Raw genomic sequence first — 19,558 nt, forward strand, 5'->3', positions numbered from 1 at the left:
GCCCAAGTTTCCACTTCTTGTTAACTTTCTTTTTGTGTTTAAGCTCACTAATGATTTCTCTGTTAAGCCAAACTGGTTGCCTGCCATATTTGCTTTTCTTTCTGAACATTGGGGCTATGTCTACACTACAGAATTTTTTTTTTCAGAAAAACAGCCTTTTTTCTGAAAAAAACCCTTGATTGACATCCATCCTACAGTCATGTTCTTTCAAACAAAAAAAAGTCGAAAGAACAGAGGGGGGTTTCCAATATTGGTAAACCTCTTTCTACGAGGAAGAAGCCTTTATCCGAAAGAGCCTTTTTGGAAAAAGGTGTGGGGGGACGGGGAAGAGGGAGTTCTTTTGAAAGAAGAGGAAAGAGGAAAAAGCACACGTGCCCTGGTGGCTACTCCATCCATAGTAATCACAACTTAAATGTGAGATAGCGTCCACACTGAATGGATGCTATCTTTCGAAAAAGCAGATCGCTTTTTCAATGCGCTTTTGCTGTATAGACGCTCTCTTTCAGAAGAAGTTGTTTTGGAAGATCTCCAGAAAATGTTCTTCTGAAAGAAGCCTGCAGTCTAGACATAGCCTGGGATGGTTTGCTCCTGTTCCCTCAATAAGGCTTCTTTAAAATACAGCCAGCTCTCCTGGACTCCTTTCCCCCTCATATAAGCCTCCCAGGAAATCCTGCCCATCAGTTCCCTGAGGGAGTCAAAGTCTGCTTTTCTTAAGTCCAGGGTCTACATTCTGCTGCTCTTCTTTCTTCCTTTGGTCAGGATCCTGAATTCCATTATCTCCTGGTCACTGTTACTCAGGTTGCTACTTCATCTACCAATTCTTTCCTGTTTGTGAGTGGCAGGTCAAAAGGAGCATGACCCCTAGTTGGTTCCTCCAACACTTGCACCAGGAAGTTTTTCTCAACATTCTCCAAAAACTTCCTGGATTTTCTGTGCACTGCTGTATTACTCTTCCAGCAGATGTCACAGTGATTGAAGTTCCCCATGAGAAACAGGGCCTGTGATCTAGAAATATCTGTTAATTGTCCAAAGAAAGCCTAGTCTATTTCATCCTTTCACCATGCCTTGTGAAACGAGGTTTACCAGAGCAGTTGACAAAGGCTTCCCTTGTTGACTGCGCTGCGTCTAGACTGCCGTACTGTGCCAGATCAGCTGATCGTTGGCACAGTGCAGTGGCCATTTTTATTTTAATGAAGCGGGGATTATTTAAATCCCCGCTTCATTGACTATGCTGGGTAAACTAGTTTACATGGCTCCGTCGACGGAGCCATGTAGTCTAGACATACCCAGGGTGTAACTCCTCCATCTTTTCTTCCCTGCCTGTCCTTCATTAACAGTTTATACACTTCCATGGCAGTTGTCCAGTCATGAGAGTCATCCCACTACATTTTTGTTATTCCAATCAACAAATGTTCCAAATGTACTGAGAGCCTGGGGAGGAAGATGCTGTAGAAGGGCAAAGTGGTATCACTATTTCTGACACACACAAAACCTCTCAATCACACGTGGAGGCTTTCCCCGAGTGCTCAGTTGAGCCACTTGGAGTCTGAGCTCAGCTCCCCAGCCCAGAAAGGGAAGAAGCAGCTCACGAGCTTTTGTACCACAGTAGATGTGAGCCAATGACTCTTACCTCAACGAAGAAGGCCATTGCTGTGAGCTTGTGCTGTTTGTCGCCTCGTTCCAGGAATGGGACCAGAAGGTACAAGATCCGCCACAGCTCACAGCAAGAGTAGTGGACCATGGCTCTGTGGAAGCAAACACATACCCTTATTGCAGAGGACGTGAGTCAGCAGGTGGGGGGAAGAGAGATTTGGCAGAAGGGAGGGAGGGGGAGATCGCTCACCTGGCAAGCAGGCCTACCCCCCGATGGTGCTCCTCAGAGCTAGCGAGCAGTTCCCAGCCTCCCTCCTTTTCAACAGAGGTGAACTCGTAGTGGCATCCCATCTTTAGGAGAAGGGTCTTCACCGTCTGCACAACACAGCTGCATTCAGAGCAATACCCGTATTTGAGCGACACCAGCTTTGCCCAAGGCAATCCATTCTCTTGTCCCCCGTCCCCCCCCCACATACCTGAATTGTATTGAAACTGGGCTTGTAGTGCACTGCAATGTAATAGAGCTAGCAACCCCATCCCTGCACTGCATGTCCAATGCCGGTCACACTGAGGTCTAAGCCGGGCAGCATGGCCAGCCCCGTACTGCACACCAAGACCTCAGAGGCAAAGCCCGCACTGTCTCGTTGCTGCACCTACATGGCTATTACTGTGCCCAACTCCATGCTGTAAGTGTACTGCATGTACAAGATAACATACCAGTGACACCCCACCTTGCACTGCACACGTGACATCACAGTTTGTAAGAGCAAGGAGCACTGAGGGCGACTTCACTGGTGTGAGTATATGGAATGCATGGAGCTTTGATGGACTCCTATAGGCTGTAGCACTTGCACCTAACAGCCCTAGTCCTGGACCAGGACCAGTATTCCCTCCAATTTTTTTTCCATTCACATGCAGAATATATGTTGTTACATGCACCAAGGCAGGTGCAGATGTGCACCACCCATATAAACACATCCTGCCTGGGGTGGGCCCTCTGCTAATCAGCTGGGTGTCATTGGCATCCCACCTGGGTGGCCGCCCAAACGCTCAGCTTACGGGGACCACTAATTAGGACCCCATTGTGCTAGGTGCTGCACAAAGTTAAGAGAGAGAGAAGGGCTTTTGCCCCCAAAACCTTTACATCTAAGCATGAAACAAGGCAACACACAGACAAGGGAGCATGGCAGGCAGCGGTCTCAGCACCCCCCAGCCTGACTATTGGCAAGGTTTTGTAGGCATCATGGCCAAAGAGCATTTGGTGAAGGGACGGGATGTAGCTTTGCCGAGTGCCACTCATGTGGGGGGTGGGGAGTGAAGGTGCTTGTTTAACAGAGGCTGGCATGGGGGAGCTGATTGGAGACAGGAGTGAATGGAAGATGATGGGGAAGGTGGGAACAGGTGCCAAAAGGCCTGGGGCATGAAGACAAGCAGCCTGTACGGTCAGCAGCACTCAGGGAGGAGTCTGATGGATGCAGTTATCATATCAACACCTTTCAGTAGTTACCGTGCAGGGATGAGCTCCTGCCTGGAGGCACTGCTGTCGGGCAGGCTGAGCCCAGTGCTATAGTGCACCTGAACCAGCAGGGCCATCAGGAGGCGGGGGTAGACGCGTTTCACCGCCTGTGTGCACATGGATACAGATAATACCTCGAACAGAGCGCTGGCTGCCTGAAGGAGGGAAACATGCAGGTAAAATCCTCTGCCTCTCACCAGCACTTCCATTTCATAGCCAGTCCTTGGCTCCATGGGCCCCAACAAGGCTGCTTAGCCCAGGGCTTTGCCAGTAAGAAGAGGTGGTGTTCTTTTGTCGTGGTAACCCCATCTCTGTGCTTAATGCTGTGCATTGCTGTGCAGGAGACCAGGGTCTCAGTGCCAGGGCCAAACAGACAGAACCCCAGGCTGGGATTCAAGAGGCCTGGATTCTGTTCCCTGATCTTCCACTGGCCTGGTAGGTGACCATGGGCAAGTCATTTCCCCTCTCCATGCCTCAGTTTTACCATCTGTAAAATGGGGATAATAATACTGTCTTCCTTTGGAAAACGCTTCGAGTCCTACTGATGAAGAGGGCTCTATAGTAGAACTATATGTTACTATTATATTATTCTAGTTCTGGACCTTTGCTCCCAGGACAAGCTGAAGCTGGGACTGCTGCAGAAGTGGAGTGCTCAGGCCTTGGGGAGAAAAAGCACTATGGAAATGGGAGGCAGTGCAGCCAGTCTCTGACAATGGAGGCAGGAGCTAGCCTGCTTGGACCCTGAGAAGGAGAACATTGGAGATGGAGGAAGTGGAACGTGGCAGAGACACTTGGAGGTGATACACTGCTCAGTCCCTGATGGGGGAGGAAAGGAAATGGCAACCGTGATGTCATCTCCAGGTCATTAAGCAGCAGCTTTGATTGGCTCCGTGGGGAGCTTTGGCCAGCCTTGCATGACAAGACGGCTGGTGTCAGGGGGCAAGGCATTTCCTGAAGAAGACAAAGAAATGGCAAAAAGGAGCATTTTTAGGGTCCTGCCATAGCTTTAGGGGTATTCTCCCCATCCCTCCTCCACAGAGCATTTTCAACCGTGCATCCTTCAGATGTGGACCACTTCCCTCTTTGGTGAGAGAGGAGAGTCACATCTGAGTTGTTTCTTACGGCTACAGGCAGGATGGAAGCTTTATCTCCAGAAGTGCTTGGCCTCTCCTGCAGCTCCTTCAGCAGCACGTCCAGAAGTCTGTGGGTGTGACAAGCGGCTTCTGTTTTGGCCAGTATTCTCCACATCCCAGCCGCATCTCTGCAAGTGGAGAGACAGTAGCATGCTGGATGAGATACATAGAGCCCTGCCACACCACAGTCTGATGGAACCCACGACACCCGAGTAGGGCCTGGGGCTCCATGGGAAAGATGGTGACTACCACAGGGCCTCATCCCAGACACCAAGGAACTTGGCCTGTGTACCTAAAGCAGTAAGTGGCCCATGTTACACATTCCATCCATCACATGGTGGACTGAGACCACTGTCAGAACTGCAGGTTGCTACGAGATAACCAGCCATCATTTTTTACCCTTAAGATGCATTCAGGTCACGCCCATGTGGGGCTGGCTCAGAGGACTGCCAGTTCTACATGTACACTGCAGTGTCTACAGTGGCTTGGGGGTGTGCAATCAAATATACCCTTGTCATGAACAGACCATGACCTCCTGCAATGGCTTCATTCCACCAGATCTTGCTCCCACGCCTAGGAAGGATCATCAAGGAGGTGGAGGTAAAGCAACAACGGCAACATTTGCAAAATTCCCTTCACCCTGGGTGCAGAGCGGGATATGGGACTGCAGCTGCATGAGTGGCACTGAGTGACTGTCTCCTGGCTACACAGGCTCCATCAGCTGCCTTCCACATGGCTGATCATGAAGTGCAGTCAATACAGCTGTGATCCTTAGGAGTATATGGAACCCATCTGCTCCTATTTACATGGGCTGGCTGAGGGCGATTATAGGGAATAGTTTACCCACCCCCAGACAGTCCTGTGGGATACTGTTGAGTTCTGTTCTCACTTCTTGCTCCAGGCTGCTAGGTGGGTGAGAAAGGAACCATGGGCAAAGGCACCCACTCTTTGCGGAGAATCCCCAGGTCCACATCATCGTTACAGCTGATCTGGCTGGTGGAGGGACGGGATGGCCCCATTTCTACATGAGACTGGAGCTTGGATGAAGCTGAGCAGGCTGAGGTTCAGCCTGGGCAGGGCAGGGAAATTGTTAGAGGGTTGTGGGACACGACTAGAAAAACTGACTAGAATCACATCACCGCCACTGTCCTTGATGGGGCAAGGCCTGTAGCTTAGAGTCAGCTGGACAGCTCAGGGGTCCTACTAGACTCAAGGCTACTATGGACGCTCCGGTCACAGCTGTGCCAAAGGGTTCTGTCTCATTGTGCTTGGTAAGCCCAGTGTGACATGGGGTTTGGTTTTGGACATGGGGACTTTGGTGAGTATCTGTGACTTTGGGGTTAGACTCCTGTGGTGCACACCCTCTTGGACCTACACCTTGATACCACTCAGGAGCAAATGCTTGTCCACAGTGCAGCAGACCATTTTCTGAATGGAGCTTGACGCTGGGAGCACATCACCGTGGTGTTCTAGGAGCTGCATGTGGCATTCCAAGCGGAATTCCAGGGGTTGGACCTGTGACAAAGTGGGGTTTCTCCTCCTCATTGTGTTGTACATGAGCCTAGGAATCTTACTGTGCATGCCTCAGTTTCCCTGTGCATTACTCCAATGCCTAGGTGGAGGGAATATGGGTGTGTGACTTTTGCTGAGACCCTGGGGGCAAGGTGAGGCAGCTTTAGCTGCCTGCATATAAGCCAGGGGTGGGGAACCTACAGCCCACAAGCCAAATCTGGTCTCTTGCTGATTTTCATCTGGCTACTGGCCATACACATTCAACTCACCTGCCTGGAAGGAGGGGGTGCGGAGGCTCAGGGCTTCCCCCTGCAATGGGACAAGCTGGTGCTCATGTCTCCAGCTCCGTGGGAGGAAACCCCGGAGTCTTGGCTTCCCCCCATGCAAGGCTGGAGTCATGAGCGCCAGCTCACTCAGCCATGGGCAGAAAGACCGGACTCCCCGTGTTCCCCTGGGTGGATGGGTTGAACGTGTGTGTGGTATTTTTGATGGGTCAATGGCCTCGATACAAAAGGGTTCCTCACCCCTGCCACAAGCAATGGCTGATGCACTGTGTAATCCGAGTCCCGGGATGGGATGTGACCAGGTGACACTTTGCCTGATAAGCCAGCAAATACTACGAGGAGGGGTAACAGGAATGTCAGAGGTTGGGTCACTGGAAGCTTGACAGTCTGCTCTTGGGAGACTCAGAGGAGAGGGGGAATCCAGGGCACCCAGCCTGGGCTACACTCAAGATGGACTCTGCAGAAAGTCACCGATGTCTGCACTAACAAGCTCTGCTCCCCACTGAATTCTTATCGCCTAATAAACCCTCTGTTACTTGCTGGCTGAGAGTCACTGTTGACTCTGAAGGTGGGGTGCAGAGCCCCTTTAGCTTCCCTGGAGGCCCCCATCCAGGCGCACGTGAAGGGGGCCAACCCAGAAAGCCCTATACCATCTCTCCCCATAACACACTGCCACAGCTGGAGCCTATGAAAGCTTGCAAGCTGCACTGCCTTCCATACAGAATAGCAGGAGCTGTGGGATGTATTTTCCCTCTTAGGCTTGGACCTGGAACACACCACAAGTCTATCCTGCCCAGCTGGGGATGAGACAGAATAAGGGTTGAAGAGGATTATTCCATGGCCGGGGATCATGTTTTGGGCTGTGTCTGATGGTGGTGATGGGAGCAGGAGCAGTGGACTTTGGCCATCTACTGTGATTTCCTCCCCACCCCAAATACTGTCAATTTTACGTTGTGGTTGAGAGGCCTGCTGAGTCCTGCATCTGGAACCTGCAAGCACCTTGTGAAGATTTTTGTTTGTCAAGCACCAGCAGCTGTATGGGTGTGTCTAGACTACAGGGTTTTGTCAACAAAAGTAGACTTCCATCGACAAAACTACACTACGGCCGAGTTCTGTCGACATAACGTCGACAGAACTCAGCAGTTTTGTTGACGGCGGTAAACTTCATTCTTTGAGGAATAACACCTTTTGTCGATAGAGTTCTGTCGACGGAAGGCGTTATTGCATCTACACTGCGCTTTGTGTCTACACTCTCATGTCGACAAAGCGGCTTGCTTTGTCAACAGAACTGGATGTCGTCTAGGCGCTCTGTGTCAACAGAAGCTTTGTCGACAGTATCTGTCGACAAAGCCTCTGTTGACAAAAGCTTGTAGTCTAGACGTGCCCTATGTGTGCGCAGGCGCCAGTTCTGCAGATGGAGAATTTAGCCCTGTGTGCTCTCATCACTGGGATTTCCGCCCTTCCACGCAAGCGAGTGACACATCGAATGACACCGTTAGTAAATATCACTGAGGGCACCTGGGCAAATCTGTGATTCCTGCCATTAGGAAACGGGTGCAGAAGCAGCCTCTTGGGAGGGCAGCAGGAGGGGGGTTGTGGAGATGGAATAATCTCCCCCTGGCAAGACAAACATTGTCTGCACAGCAAGGAAGCCACCGCCAGTCTGAGACCTTTCAGAAGGAGGGGGGAGGGAAGGAATAAGGAACCCGAAGAGTGAGCTCTCAGTACCCTGGTCTTTAGGAAGTTTCATACCTGTCCAGTGGGAGTGGATATTTTAGAAGCACCGTGGACACTTCTTCCATGAAAGCACAAGCCAGTCGGCATAAGGCCATCATCACTGCCTGTCTGGGGTGGGAATAATGGATGGCTCTGAGCTGGGAGTGGATCCTGTCCACAATCTTTGGCACCTAGAAGACAACAATACAGTGTAGAGAGTGTGAGTGTCCGGCTGCAGAGGGTTCCCTCTAGGGGAAGAATTGGAGTGTAATAGAAAGATATTATTAGAGAGAGCAATTCCACCTTCCTGGTGAACACATCCTGATCATCCTAGAAAACCTCTCCTATTGCCTAGGCCTTCTCCTAGCCAAAGCAGGAGTGCTCCCTGCTATTCTCTTGTGCAGGAGTGGGGAACCTTTTTTGGGTCGGAGACCACAGACTCACAGAAAAATCAGTCAGGGGCCACATGCAAGTGAGAAGCAAAAAAACCCCTCACTGGCCCCCAACTGAGAAGGAAGACACTTCCCACATTCCCCTTGCCCACCAGAGCCTAGGGGGCCCAGCCTAGTAGATTTTGTGTGCTCCAGCCTTAAGGTGGGGCAGCAGTGGGGCTGGAGCACTACCGCAGGCTCTCCAATGCTGGGGGGGGGGGGCTCAGAGCCTCAGGGGTCAGATCCAGGCAAGCCGGGAGCCTGAGGTTCCCCACCTCTGCTCTAGCGTTTCGTAGAAGAGATTGATAGCAACAAACAAAGCTGCAGAGCAGGTCGATAGGACTTCTTTAATCCCAAGAAAAACTGCAGCAGCTTGAAGAGAAGCACCCACGCTTTCAGATGCAGTCTCCAAGTCCCGAGACAACGGAACAATGGCTCACCCCTAGCTTTAGGCAGTCCATGTGCAATCCTTACACTATCAGCATCGCAAGGATGAAAGAGTCCCACCGACAGTACCCCAGGACAGGAGAGTCTAAATCCGTGGTGTCCAACACGCTTGCCACTAGCCACATGTGGCTCTTTGGCTGGGTGAGCGTGTCTAGTTCGCTATAGCAGTAGCCGCCACATTGGACACCACTGGTCTAAATGTTCCTCAGCTCCCAAGAACCTGCTACCTGCTTCTGTATCTTCCACTTGTACTTCTCCAGGAGTACAGTCAGAATGGTCTTTGATGCTTCAATGGTGCTCTCGTTGGCCTCTTTCAGGCTTTCTAGAGCTGTAAGTAGAAGGTCTGTCATCTGCTCTGAGCTGAGAAATTGTCCAAATCTCTGGAAGAACACAACCAAAGTCCCAGGTGTAGGTGACCCAACTGGACTCTGAAGGGTGGCATAATTGATAAGCGGAATCTAGACAAAGCCCAGTTTGGCTCTTTTGAACTGCCTTCAACAATGTCAAGGCCGTTCATAGAATCATAGAACTGGAAGAGACCTCAGAAGGTCATCAAGTCCAGCCCCCTGCTCTAGGCAGGACCAATTCCAACTAAATCAACCCAGCCAGGGCTTTGTCAAGCCGAGACTTAACACCTCTAGGGATGGAGACTCCCATCTACTCCACTACTTCCCTAGGTAACCCATTCCAGTGCTTCACCACCCTCCTAGTGAAATAGTTTTCCCTAATATCCAACCTGGACCTCTCCCACCACAACTTGAGACCATTGCTCCTTGTTCTGCCATCTGTCACTACTGAGAACAGCCTTTCTCCATCCTCTTTGGAACCTCCCTTCTGGAAGTTGAAGGCTGCTATCAAATCCCCCCTCACTCTTCGCTTCAATCAGGCCAGTGCTTCATAAGAGCTCAGCTACTCTGGGGTGTGATGCATTCAGCCTTCTCCTGAGCCTGGTGTGTCGGATACTGTAACTAAATACTCTTGGGACTATTATTTAGTTACCAAATACCCTTGCAGGGGTTGTTTAATCACTACTTCAAACCATTCAATTAGCGAGGACAACCATGTCTCATGGGTATTTTCTTTTCCGCTCACTGAGCCTTAGATAAGGACAGGTAGTTCTCCTCTGAAATAGAAATGAAACACAAGTATCCTGGCTGATGCAGGCTCTGGAACAGAAAATTCCTGACCAGCTGTCGCTCACTTTTCCAGAAAATTTTTCCACAGGAAAAAAATTGAAATGTTTCAGTTTGATATTAATCGGTATTGACTTGTGCTGCTGCACTACCTCATGGGAGTTCAGGTGCTTCCATTTTCCTCTCTGGGCAGGGCATCTTGGCTTGACTACATCTCCCATGATGCACCCCAGATTCCCCTCTGGCTAAACTGCCATAGTACATTATGGGACATGTAGTCCAGCTGGGGACCCTGGCTCATGAGGTGGAACAGGGGCAAGATGCTCCTGAACTACAACTCCTCTAAGGCACCATGGCAGTTCAGGCAGATGTCAAACTGAGCCAAAATGAAGTGTTGTGACATTTCCAAATTGAAAGATTTTGGAACTTTCCACACTGGGAAAATTGTTGATATTTGTCATCCTTATTTCAACATTTTTTACCCCAAATATCAGAATTTTCCACAGGATAGAAATTCCTGTTTCAGCTTGCTCCACTCCACACAGCCCACAGGGAGATACAACAGTGGGAACACACATGCAGCCAGAAATACTTTTCATTACACCTCATGCTGAGGAATCACCTTAACAATTTCAGAGATGTTCTGGCAAGTCCTGGTGGGCTCATAGATATCCCAGTTCTCTTTGGACATTGGATGTAGCACTGCTGTCACAGGCCCCATCTTCCTCCTAGGTTCTAAGAGAAGATGACATGCTTAGGAAAGGCAGAGAGTTCAGAGGGGAACAACAAGAGAAGATAAAAGATACAGAAAACCAGATCTATGAGGAACGGTTACAGAAACTGAGCATTTGAGAACAGAAGTCTGAAGGGGGACCCGATAACAATCTTCAGATATGTTAAAGGGTGTTCTAACGAGGGTTGTGATGAATTATTCTCCAGGCAGGACAAGAAATGGGCCTAACCAGTAGAAAGGGACATTTAGGGTAATATTAAGAAAAACTGTCTCATTCTGAGGGTAGTTAAGCTCTGGAATAAGCTTCCAAGGGAAGCTGTGGAATCCCCATCGCTGGCGGTTTTTAAGAACAGGCTGGACAACCACCTGTCAGGGAAGGTCTGGATTTACTTAGTTTTGCTGAAGTGCAGAGAACTGGATTTTATGATGATTCTGAAGGTGCCTTCTAGCCCTTCACTTCTGTGATACTATGTTTGAAAGGCTTCCCATTCTGCCTTTAAGTGCCTGGCTTCCTTCCACCCTCATCCAGGTTCCTGAACCAAAGCTGCACTGCAGGCTTGTAGCCACGGTGTGTGAAGGAGCAGCAGGCCTGCTGGATAAGAAACACCCTCCCATGGAAAATACACATGCACAGGGAGGCAGACATTGTATCACTAGCCTCCTAAAAGCCTTGTCCTGTTACTTAAGAGAAAATTCTTCACTGGTTCTGTCCCTCAAAACATGACATGCAACCTCTTCAGATAGTTTAGTTCCTGTCAGACCCATCGACTCGAGGGGGGGCAGGAATTGCCCCAGAGCCTGACAATTCTAAAGGGCGCCAGTGCCCAGAACCCCAAGCTCTTTAAATTGCTGCTCCAGGTAGCTCTAAGGGCTGGGGGGCTCTGCACTCCAGGTGGTGCTGAAGTCTGCGGGGAGGGAGGGGGTGGCACACTCGTTGCCTCGGCCCCTCCCCTTCCGCCCAAGGCCCTGCCCCCTCTGCCCAGGGGCCTGGTGTAGCTGTCAGCTCCCCTGGTTCCTGTAACATGCTCTGGCTCTTGCCCTCTTCTGCAGAACCCATCCTTTTAAATTTAACCTTCATTAACAGTGACACTCTTTTCCACACACCCCTCCATGAGCTTTTTAGTCCCGTCCACCATCACAGCATCTGACCGCCTTCCACAGAACATCAACAGCAAAGTCCTCAGTGGCCTCTCCCCTAAAGACCTGTTGAGGTGTCTGAACTAATCTGTTTCTAGCACAGAGAAGGGAAGATCTTGGTTGTCTGCTTGCAAGCTATGTTCTTGCCTAGTTCTCCAAGAAGACGCCTGTTCCTATAGGGGCTTCTCATCGGGTTAGGATTAGCATCCAGCTGCACACAGGCAGGAAGTTTGGGTCCGCTGAGTTCTGATAGCCCGCACTTACGCTTTTGGCAGTGCATGAGGACGTAGAGGAAATACAAGCCTTCCACAGCCTGGTGGCCAATCTCTTTCTCGGGGTCACCAACGCACAGGGCCAGCTGTCCAATCAGGAGTCCCAGCCTGGGGAACTCCAATGACATCTGAGTGAAAATCAAAAGGGGAAGGAATCAGTGTGTTTGTTTGGTGGACAAGCCAGGAGAACCTGTCACCAGTGGCCATAAATGTCCCACAGGAGGGGAAGAGCCTGGTCTAGCACCGTTCACTCTGGCATCAGGCTATCAGGGCCAGAGACCACTCACACAGAATTTAGGATGCTTGGACGCCGCTTGTAACAGGCAGACACTGGTGCTCACAGCCCTCAGTCGCTCGTGAGCTTTCTCTGATGTCATCCACAAGGCCAAGTGCTGCAGGAATGAGCAAGGGAGGCCTGTGTTAGAAACTGCAGAGGGGCATGTGTTGCAGTGAACCCCTAAAGCTGCTCTGTCTCTGACCTGATCACCGCAGGATTAACCAGACAGAGTCTTGCTCCCTTTCAGGATTTTGGTCATGAACGATTCCCTTTCCCACCCACCCACCCCCAACCTACAGAGAGGTAAATCTGGCTTTAACACCACTGAATGCACCCCTGTGATTATCATAAGAACAAAAGAACGGCCATACTGGGTCAGACCAAAGGTCCATCTAGCCCAGTATCCTGTCTGTCAACAGTGGCCAATACCAGAAGCCCCAGAGGGAGGGATCACAACAGGTAATCCTCACATAATCCCTCCCGTCACGCACCTCCAGAGAAACAGAGGCTAAGGATACCATTCCTACCCATCCTGGCTAATAGCCATTGATGGACCTAACCTCTGTGAATCTATCTAGCTCTTTTTTGAACCCTGTTAAAGTCCTAGCCTTCACCGCATCCTCTGGCATGAAGTTCCACAGGTTGACTGTGCGCTGAATGAAGAAAAACTTCCTTTTGTTTGTTTTAAACCTGCTGCCTATTAATGTCATTTGGTGACCCCCTAGTTCTTATATTGTGGGAATAAGTAAATAACTTTTCCTTATTCACTTTTTCCATACCAGTCATGATTGTATAGACCTCTATCATATCCCCCCTTAGACGCCTCTTTTCTAAGATGAGAAGCCCAAGTCTTTTTAATCTCTCTTCACATAGGACCTGTTCCAAATCCCTCATCATTTTTGTTGCCCTTTTCTGAACCTTTTCCAATGCCAATATATCTTTTTTGAGATGAGGCTTGTGGATGAGACCAGGACTGTGGTGTTCTGTAATCAGCTCACTGTGTTGAGAGACGGCTGCAGTATTCCATCCCTCCAGAGGTCTGGTCCCATTCTCCTTCTGAACCCTCAGCCATGTCCAGAGAATCAGACAAGACTTTGGCAGATCTCATGATCCTCCCCTTTCCCTGGACCTCAGGGACTTTCTAAGTAGGAAACCAGGGTGTGTGTCTTCTCTAAGTACCATTTCCCTGTCCATGGATCACTCAGTCTTTCTGCTGAGGAAGGGAGAAGTGGGTCTCTCTGAACCTGAGAGCCATTCCTATTTCTCCAGGTCCAGTCGCCTCTGTAGGAAGGAGGGGGAGAGTCTTTGCTATTGTGCTTCTCTTTTCAAACACCACAAGCGAGATGGGAGACCCCGTGATTAATGCTCCCCAGCTTCAATTCCCAGCATGGCCTCTGGGAGAGGGACAGAGGAAGGGGAGAGCTTTGCCCTGACTGTCAGCAACTGGAAGGAAGGACAGAGGGAGTCTGCGGCGCTAAGACCAGGACGCGCCTCCTGAAAAGCTCTAGAAGAGTTCCTTTCCTTTGCGGCAGCTAACACTACACGGGACCTCCGCTCTAGGGAGTAAGACATAGGGTCCTATTCTGGAGATAACAACAGAAACACTAACCCTGCCATCTCTCCCAAGCACCTTCCCCCCTCCCCCCCACACTGCCACAAGAAGATGGTGCTTCCTGCACCCTCTGTCCCAGCCCAATGCTGCTTACGTCTAAGAGGTTCTGCAGCTCTGCTGGGGTTGGCTTCTCTGACAGGAGAGCTCTCAGCATCACTTCCAGGGCATCCACACTCTGGTTGTACAAATCCTGAAAGGACGAAGAAGAGCTGCAGCACTTGGCATCAGACAAAGCCCGTCAAGCCACCTGTGGGGACCATGTGACACTACACCCATTTTACAGTTTCTGCTTCAGACCCCGCCATTGGCTGTTTTTACTGCCAGGGGGCCTGATGCGGAACCAGTATCTCGGTCATGCTCAGCAGTGGGCCCCGCCTGCAGCATGGCCTGGGGCAGGGAAGCTGTAACACAGTCACTGGACTCTGGACAAAGCTTGGTGGTGTGTAATCATCTCAGCAGGGTGGAGAGAACTCCTCCTTCGTCAGTTATCCCCACTCTCTTTTCCTCCCCTCACAACGCACATGCCTCTTACCCACCAAACACCAAGGGGGAAGTTTTTCCAATTAGCTCTAGGCAAACCAGACTCCCCTGGAGACAGCACTTCGATGTGGTGGGAAGGCTTGTGTGCTCCAAAGACCCTCTATGTGAGCTATGTTGATGGGAACTCTAACTCCCAGGAGGGAAACCCAACAGGACTAGAGGGTGAGGACCAGATGGAAAGCAGTCCATGGGTCCTCCATGGTAGGCATCACATGAGAGGCTAATCACATACCTTGGAGGGAGGAATAGCTCAATGGTTTGAGCATTAGCCTGCTAAACCAAGGCTTGTGAGCTCAATCCTTGCAGAGGCCATTTGGGGCAAATATTTGTCAGGGATAGTACTTGGTCCTGCTGTGAAGGCAGGGGACTGGACTCAATGACCTTTCAAGGCCTGTTCTAGGAGATAGGCAATCTCCATTAATTTAATTTAAATTTTCCTAGGAAGGAGTTAAGCTGCAGGAGTTCTGCAGAACTTTGCAAAGTCCTGCAGAATGAAAAGATGGAGCGATCTGGGCCATGTGTTAAGAATGAAGCTAGCATGTCTGCCATGCCAGACATGCCATTGGACAGCTGGAGGAACACACAAAAGGGGCTTCCTGAAAGAACCCCAAACAGTACTTTGAGGGAACCCCGTGGGACTTAACACATGGAGGGCACACAAAGAGTGGCCCGGTATTCACAGGGATGGCCAAGCCGTGTTCATGGCTAAACAATATTGGATAGTGTAGGAAGGATTCAGATTCAGGTTCTAGGCAAGTCAAAGGAGTGGGTGTAGATAAACCAATGTGCTCAGGGGAGGACAACGAATTACCTTTACATTTACTTTATGACCTTCCTGCCTTTGCAAGGCCTCTATTGAGGGCAGAGCAAAGATGCTGGTAATGCAGACAACGAGCACATCCGACTTCTCTTTCCCCTCCAGAGGCGGCTTCACTTTGCTAGTAAAAAATAAGCACCCATTGGAACCCCCACTGTGCAAAAGGCATCGGGGCTTTCATACTGCCAATGCGGGACACTGAGGAAGGATGGGAAAACATGGCCAAAAGAGGTTTGTGCTAATCTTGTGGGCATAAAGGAGCAGCAGGGACCTGCCTAATTATTATTGTTTGTTATTGGTGTTATGGTCACACCTAGAAGCCACGGCTGAGATATGGGCCCAAGGTGCTAGCAGCCATAGCTATTTAGCAATTTGCCCTGCCCAAAAGAGCACACAATGTAATTGCCCAAGAACAGGGGTGGGCAAAAGGGCCTATGCGGGCCGGATCTGGCCCACAAAAGTCCTGCTGCTCCCCTGCCCCCAGGCTAATCAGGGCCTAAGGACGGGGAGCACACGACACTTAGGGTGTGTGTAAACTACGCCCCTCTGCTAACAGAGGGATGTAGATTAGGCACATCGCTATTGCAAATGAAGCGGGGGTTTAAATATCCCACGCTTCATTTGAATAGAAATGGCCACCGCGGCACTTTGCCGGCAAAAAGCAGCCGTCTAGATGGGGATCAGTCGACAAGGAAAGACTTTTCTGACCAATCCTGTAAACTTTGTTGCACGAGGCATAAGGGATCGGTCGGAAAAGGCTTTCCTTGTTGACCAATCCCCATCCAGACTGCTGCTTTTTGCCGGCAAAGTGCTGCATCGGCAAAAAGTGACAGCCATTTCTATACAAATGAAGCACGGGATATTTAAATCCCCGCTTCATTTGCAATAGCGATGTGCCTAATCTACAACCCTCTGTCGGCAGAGGGGTGTAGTTTACACACACCCTTAGAGTCAACCCTGGTGGTTGATTCTAAGCACCACACACCGGAGGGCAGGGAACAAAAGACCTGGGGATGAAAGCATGTGAAGTCTCCTCCCACCCTGCAAGGGGCTTGGCACTTAAGAGTCAACGACCAGCTGCTGCTCAGCTGGCGGATGACTCTAAGCACGATGCTCCCTTGCAGGGCGGGGACAGAGTTTGTGTGCTCCCCCTGGCCCCAGGCCCTGATTGACCTGGGGGGCAAGAGAGGGGAGTGTGTGAAGTCTATTCCCACCACCAGGGGCACAGGTGCCTAGAGGAAACCGCTAACTGTTCAGAATAGCTGGCGGTTCTCTTGGGGTGGGGTGGGGGCAAAGACTTCACTCACTCCCCCACCCAAAGACCAATCAGGGTCTGTGGGTGGGGAAGCACAGAAGTGTCCTGACCCCACCCCGTCCACCTGAGGCCCCGCCCTTTCTGGGGCGGCCCAGGGCCACTTCAAATATTTCCGAAGTGGAACCCGGTCAAAAATTATTGCCACCTCTGCCCAAGGCGGCCGAAGTATTAGTACTATCCATTTTACAGAAGGGAAATTGAAGCACTGACATGTCCACTCAGAGACTGTGGTTGAGCCAGGAAGTGATCCCCATCTCCAGAGCCCCAGTCCAGGGCCATAACTAAGACACCACTTTGCTTGTGTGCTGGCAGAGCGTTGGACTGGCACCGGGGAAAGCAAGAGGGACATGGCCATACTGGCATCCTGTGTCACTGCTGGCGAGAGGATTAGCCCACACCCACAGGGGAACCTCAGCAGACATCTGAGCAGAGACCGAGGTGGGACTCCATTCAGATGCTGTTCACTTTAACAAGCGCTTGGATTAAAGATCCTCCTCCATGTCAGTCTGAATAACCTGCCCAGTCCCGCAGCAAGCGAGGTGAGTTCTGTCCCACTGAATCTCCACAATGGGACCTGGATGTCCCCCCTGGAAGGCTGGGATTCCTGGCTCCACAGAGTCAGAGTGGGACGCCCGAGTACCTGCAGTCTGCAATGAGCAGCATCCCCTGACGGCGCACAGAGCTGGAGTGCGAGTCCAGCGAGTCCAGCGGCAGCGATTTAATGTGCTTCTGTGAATCCCAGAGGAGACAAATGTGGCAATGAGATCCTGGCAGCCTTGCTAGCCTCAATGTTAGTCCCCCCTCCCCTAACAAAGAGGCGATCCCAGCCTGGGGTGATCATATTTTCCTATGCTGAAGACGGGACACCTGGTAAAATTAGCTACATTCAAGAGAGTTCAATGGCAATTGATCATACAAACATCTAAATTAACATCAAGTTGACTGAGGCTCTGATAAAAAGAAAAACTGGGCAGTTGGATTCTTTGTATTTACCTTCTTATCTTTAAGGCTTTAAGGCTCAAACGAGGAGGGGTGACACCCACCCACCCACCCATACACCTCTCTCACTTGGGGGGTGTCTGACCCAACCCTTCCTGCCTGGCACTCTCTGCCCCCCCATGCCTGGCTGGGTCCCAGAATGGACCCACCTCTCCTGGGACCTGGCACAGCATCTTCCGACATGTGGGCAACATGAGGGCGGGGGAATGCAGGGTCACATGCCGCCTCCCCAGATTTCTGCTTGGTTTCTCACCAGAATGTGGCCAACCTTTTGGCTCTGTGCTGGAGGGAAGGGATGGGAGCTGCTTCCAGCTGCATGGGAGGAGCAGGATGATCTAGCAGAGCTCATCACTCCCCTCCTCCCGCTCACCGATCCAAGGTGGCGTGTCCCTTCCTGCCTACGTACTGTCAAAAGGCAGCTAACATCTTCAGGCTGCTTCTGGCCATCAAGAGAACCCAGTCATCTCCTGTGCCCTGGCTACAGCATGTGCAGAAGGGCGTAAGCCCTAAGGATGCCTTGTGCACCAGAGCCCAGGGAATTTGACTGCAGGGGCTTCAGTGAACCTAGCCACAGAGGTGACTCTGCAGAGGAGGGCACATTAGGGGCTGGAGTAGGACATGGGGTTGGAGTGTGTGTGTGTGTGTGAAGAGGTTGCTAAGCCTCTGCTCTGGGGGCTGCTGTGGAGCAGGGTCAGGCTGGAAATTGCTCCCCTTCCCCCCCCAAATTCCTACCACTCCAGAGCTTAGGTGAGAGGCAGAGAGGCATCCCTGTGCCAGTGCCGAGTGACACTTGAGCACAATGCAGGACTTGCCTCTGCCTGGCCAGCGCCCCAGGCCAGAGGCTTTCCCGAGGCAGTGGCCCAGCCGGGGGCAATGGGGGAACAGGGAAGGAAGGAGCCTGCCAGCTGTACTGTTGGTGAGCTCAGTGCTCTGATCAGGGGCTGGTTCTTTGTGCAGTGCTGGGAGCAGGACGTGCCCCATTGGGTCAGGGTGTTGAAGGAGCAGCAGAGCTGAGGGTGGGGGGACTAAATGGCAGGACATAAAGGGCTGATGTGTGGGCAGCAGGGGCTCCTGCCTGTGCTCACTGACCAATGCAGACAGTACCAGCTAGAAACCAGGGAGCAGGGCACTGCTGGCCAAGAGCCAGGTGCTGCACTGACAGACCAGCAAGGGGAGCAGCTGGTCCCATGCACTGCATCTTCACCTCAACCCCATCATTAGCCATGGACTTCTGCCTACTCACCACTGGAGGGCAGGCAGCCGGCACTCAGGGATCTGGCCAGCAGCAGGGCCCACCAGTGCTGATGGGGTAGAAGAACATTTGGGACAATTTGCCAATTTTTAAGAAAAAGTTGGGACACCCGCAGGAGGCCTTAAAAACAGGAGATCTGGTCACCCCACCCAAGCTCCAGAGAGCAGAAGGAGGGCAGCTAACAACCAAGGCCAGACCCAAGTCCCAGCCAGGCCCCCAAATGAATAAATCCATTACAAGCAGTTGAACCAGTTTCTCTCCTCTCTCACCTTCTCGTCCTGTGTCCCCACTTGACAGTCAAAGTGACCTGGGGCCAGTCTGTTTTCTAACTGAGTCAGGGAAAGGGCTCTCTCAGTGGAGACCCCTCTGCTGAGGAATTAGCTGTACTGACTAGATGCCTATGAAGTACTCTACATCAATTTCAGCTGGTTTATTCGTGACCATTTTCTGGGTTTCCTCTTGGATTCTGCATTAACTCTCTCACCCCAGGGGACGAGACCGCGTGAAGTGGGAGACAGCTTGCCCAACAGTTTAACTTGGCACTAGGCTGATCTGCTGCTGCCTAGGTAGCACAGATGGGCTGTTGGGATCTCCTGTGTGACCAGGCAATGCTTCGCGTCGTGGCTTGATAAGGTGCTTCTAATAGACCCCTTCTGAATGAAATGCACAGAGACATGCATTGGAACAAAGTGCTCCCATGGCAGGAAAACTCACCAGCCACGCGTTACCCCTTCCATCTATTCTACACTAACCTTTCTGGTTATTTAATGAGCACCTTTTTTGGATAACATGGAATTGGTGAATAAATACCCACAGTCATTGCTTCTGGAGTGTTGGAG

At 51.1% G+C, this 19,558-nt stretch overlaps 1 protein-coding gene across 4 annotated transcripts in view; it reads right to left on the bottom strand.

Moving 5' to 3' along the window:
* MROH7 (maestro heat like repeat family member 7) overlaps positions 1-19,558 on the bottom strand; it is a 33,894-nt gene that overhangs the window by 8,934 nt on the left and 5,402 nt on the right. For 3 of the 4 annotated variants that reach the window (XR_012905865.1, XM_075936041.1, XM_075936040.1), the window contains exons 4-15: positions 17,109-17,197; positions 15,148-15,274; positions 13,891-13,986; positions 12,195-12,299; positions 11,900-12,035; positions 10,388-10,500; positions 8,860-9,012; positions 7,791-7,945; positions 4,232-4,370; positions 3,101-3,264; positions 1,844-1,981; positions 1,631-1,745 (exon numbers count right to left, since the gene is read on the bottom strand). Coding sequence is in view for 3 of the 4 variants with exons in the window: in XM_075936041.1 (XP_075792156.1) it covers positions 1,631-1,745; positions 1,844-1,981; positions 3,101-3,264; positions 4,232-4,370; positions 7,791-7,945; positions 8,860-9,012; positions 10,388-10,500; positions 11,900-12,035; positions 12,195-12,299; positions 13,891-13,986; positions 15,148-15,274; positions 17,109-17,197 (1,530 nt within the window). In the remaining variant the exon portion in view is untranslated. The remainder of the gene's footprint in view (positions 1-1,630; positions 1,746-1,843; positions 1,982-3,100; positions 3,265-4,231; positions 4,371-7,790; positions 7,946-8,859; positions 9,013-10,387; positions 10,501-11,899; positions 12,036-12,194; positions 12,300-13,890; positions 13,987-15,147; positions 15,275-17,108; positions 17,198-19,558) is intronic. The other variant, XM_075936042.1, reaches the window with a different exon arrangement.

The sequence above is a fragment of the Pelodiscus sinensis genome, chromosome 9, assembly GCF_049634645.1.
Source record: "Pelodiscus sinensis isolate JC-2024 chromosome 9, ASM4963464v1, whole genome shotgun sequence".
Taxonomy (NCBI): Eukaryota; Metazoa; Chordata; order Testudines; family Trionychidae; genus Pelodiscus; species Pelodiscus sinensis.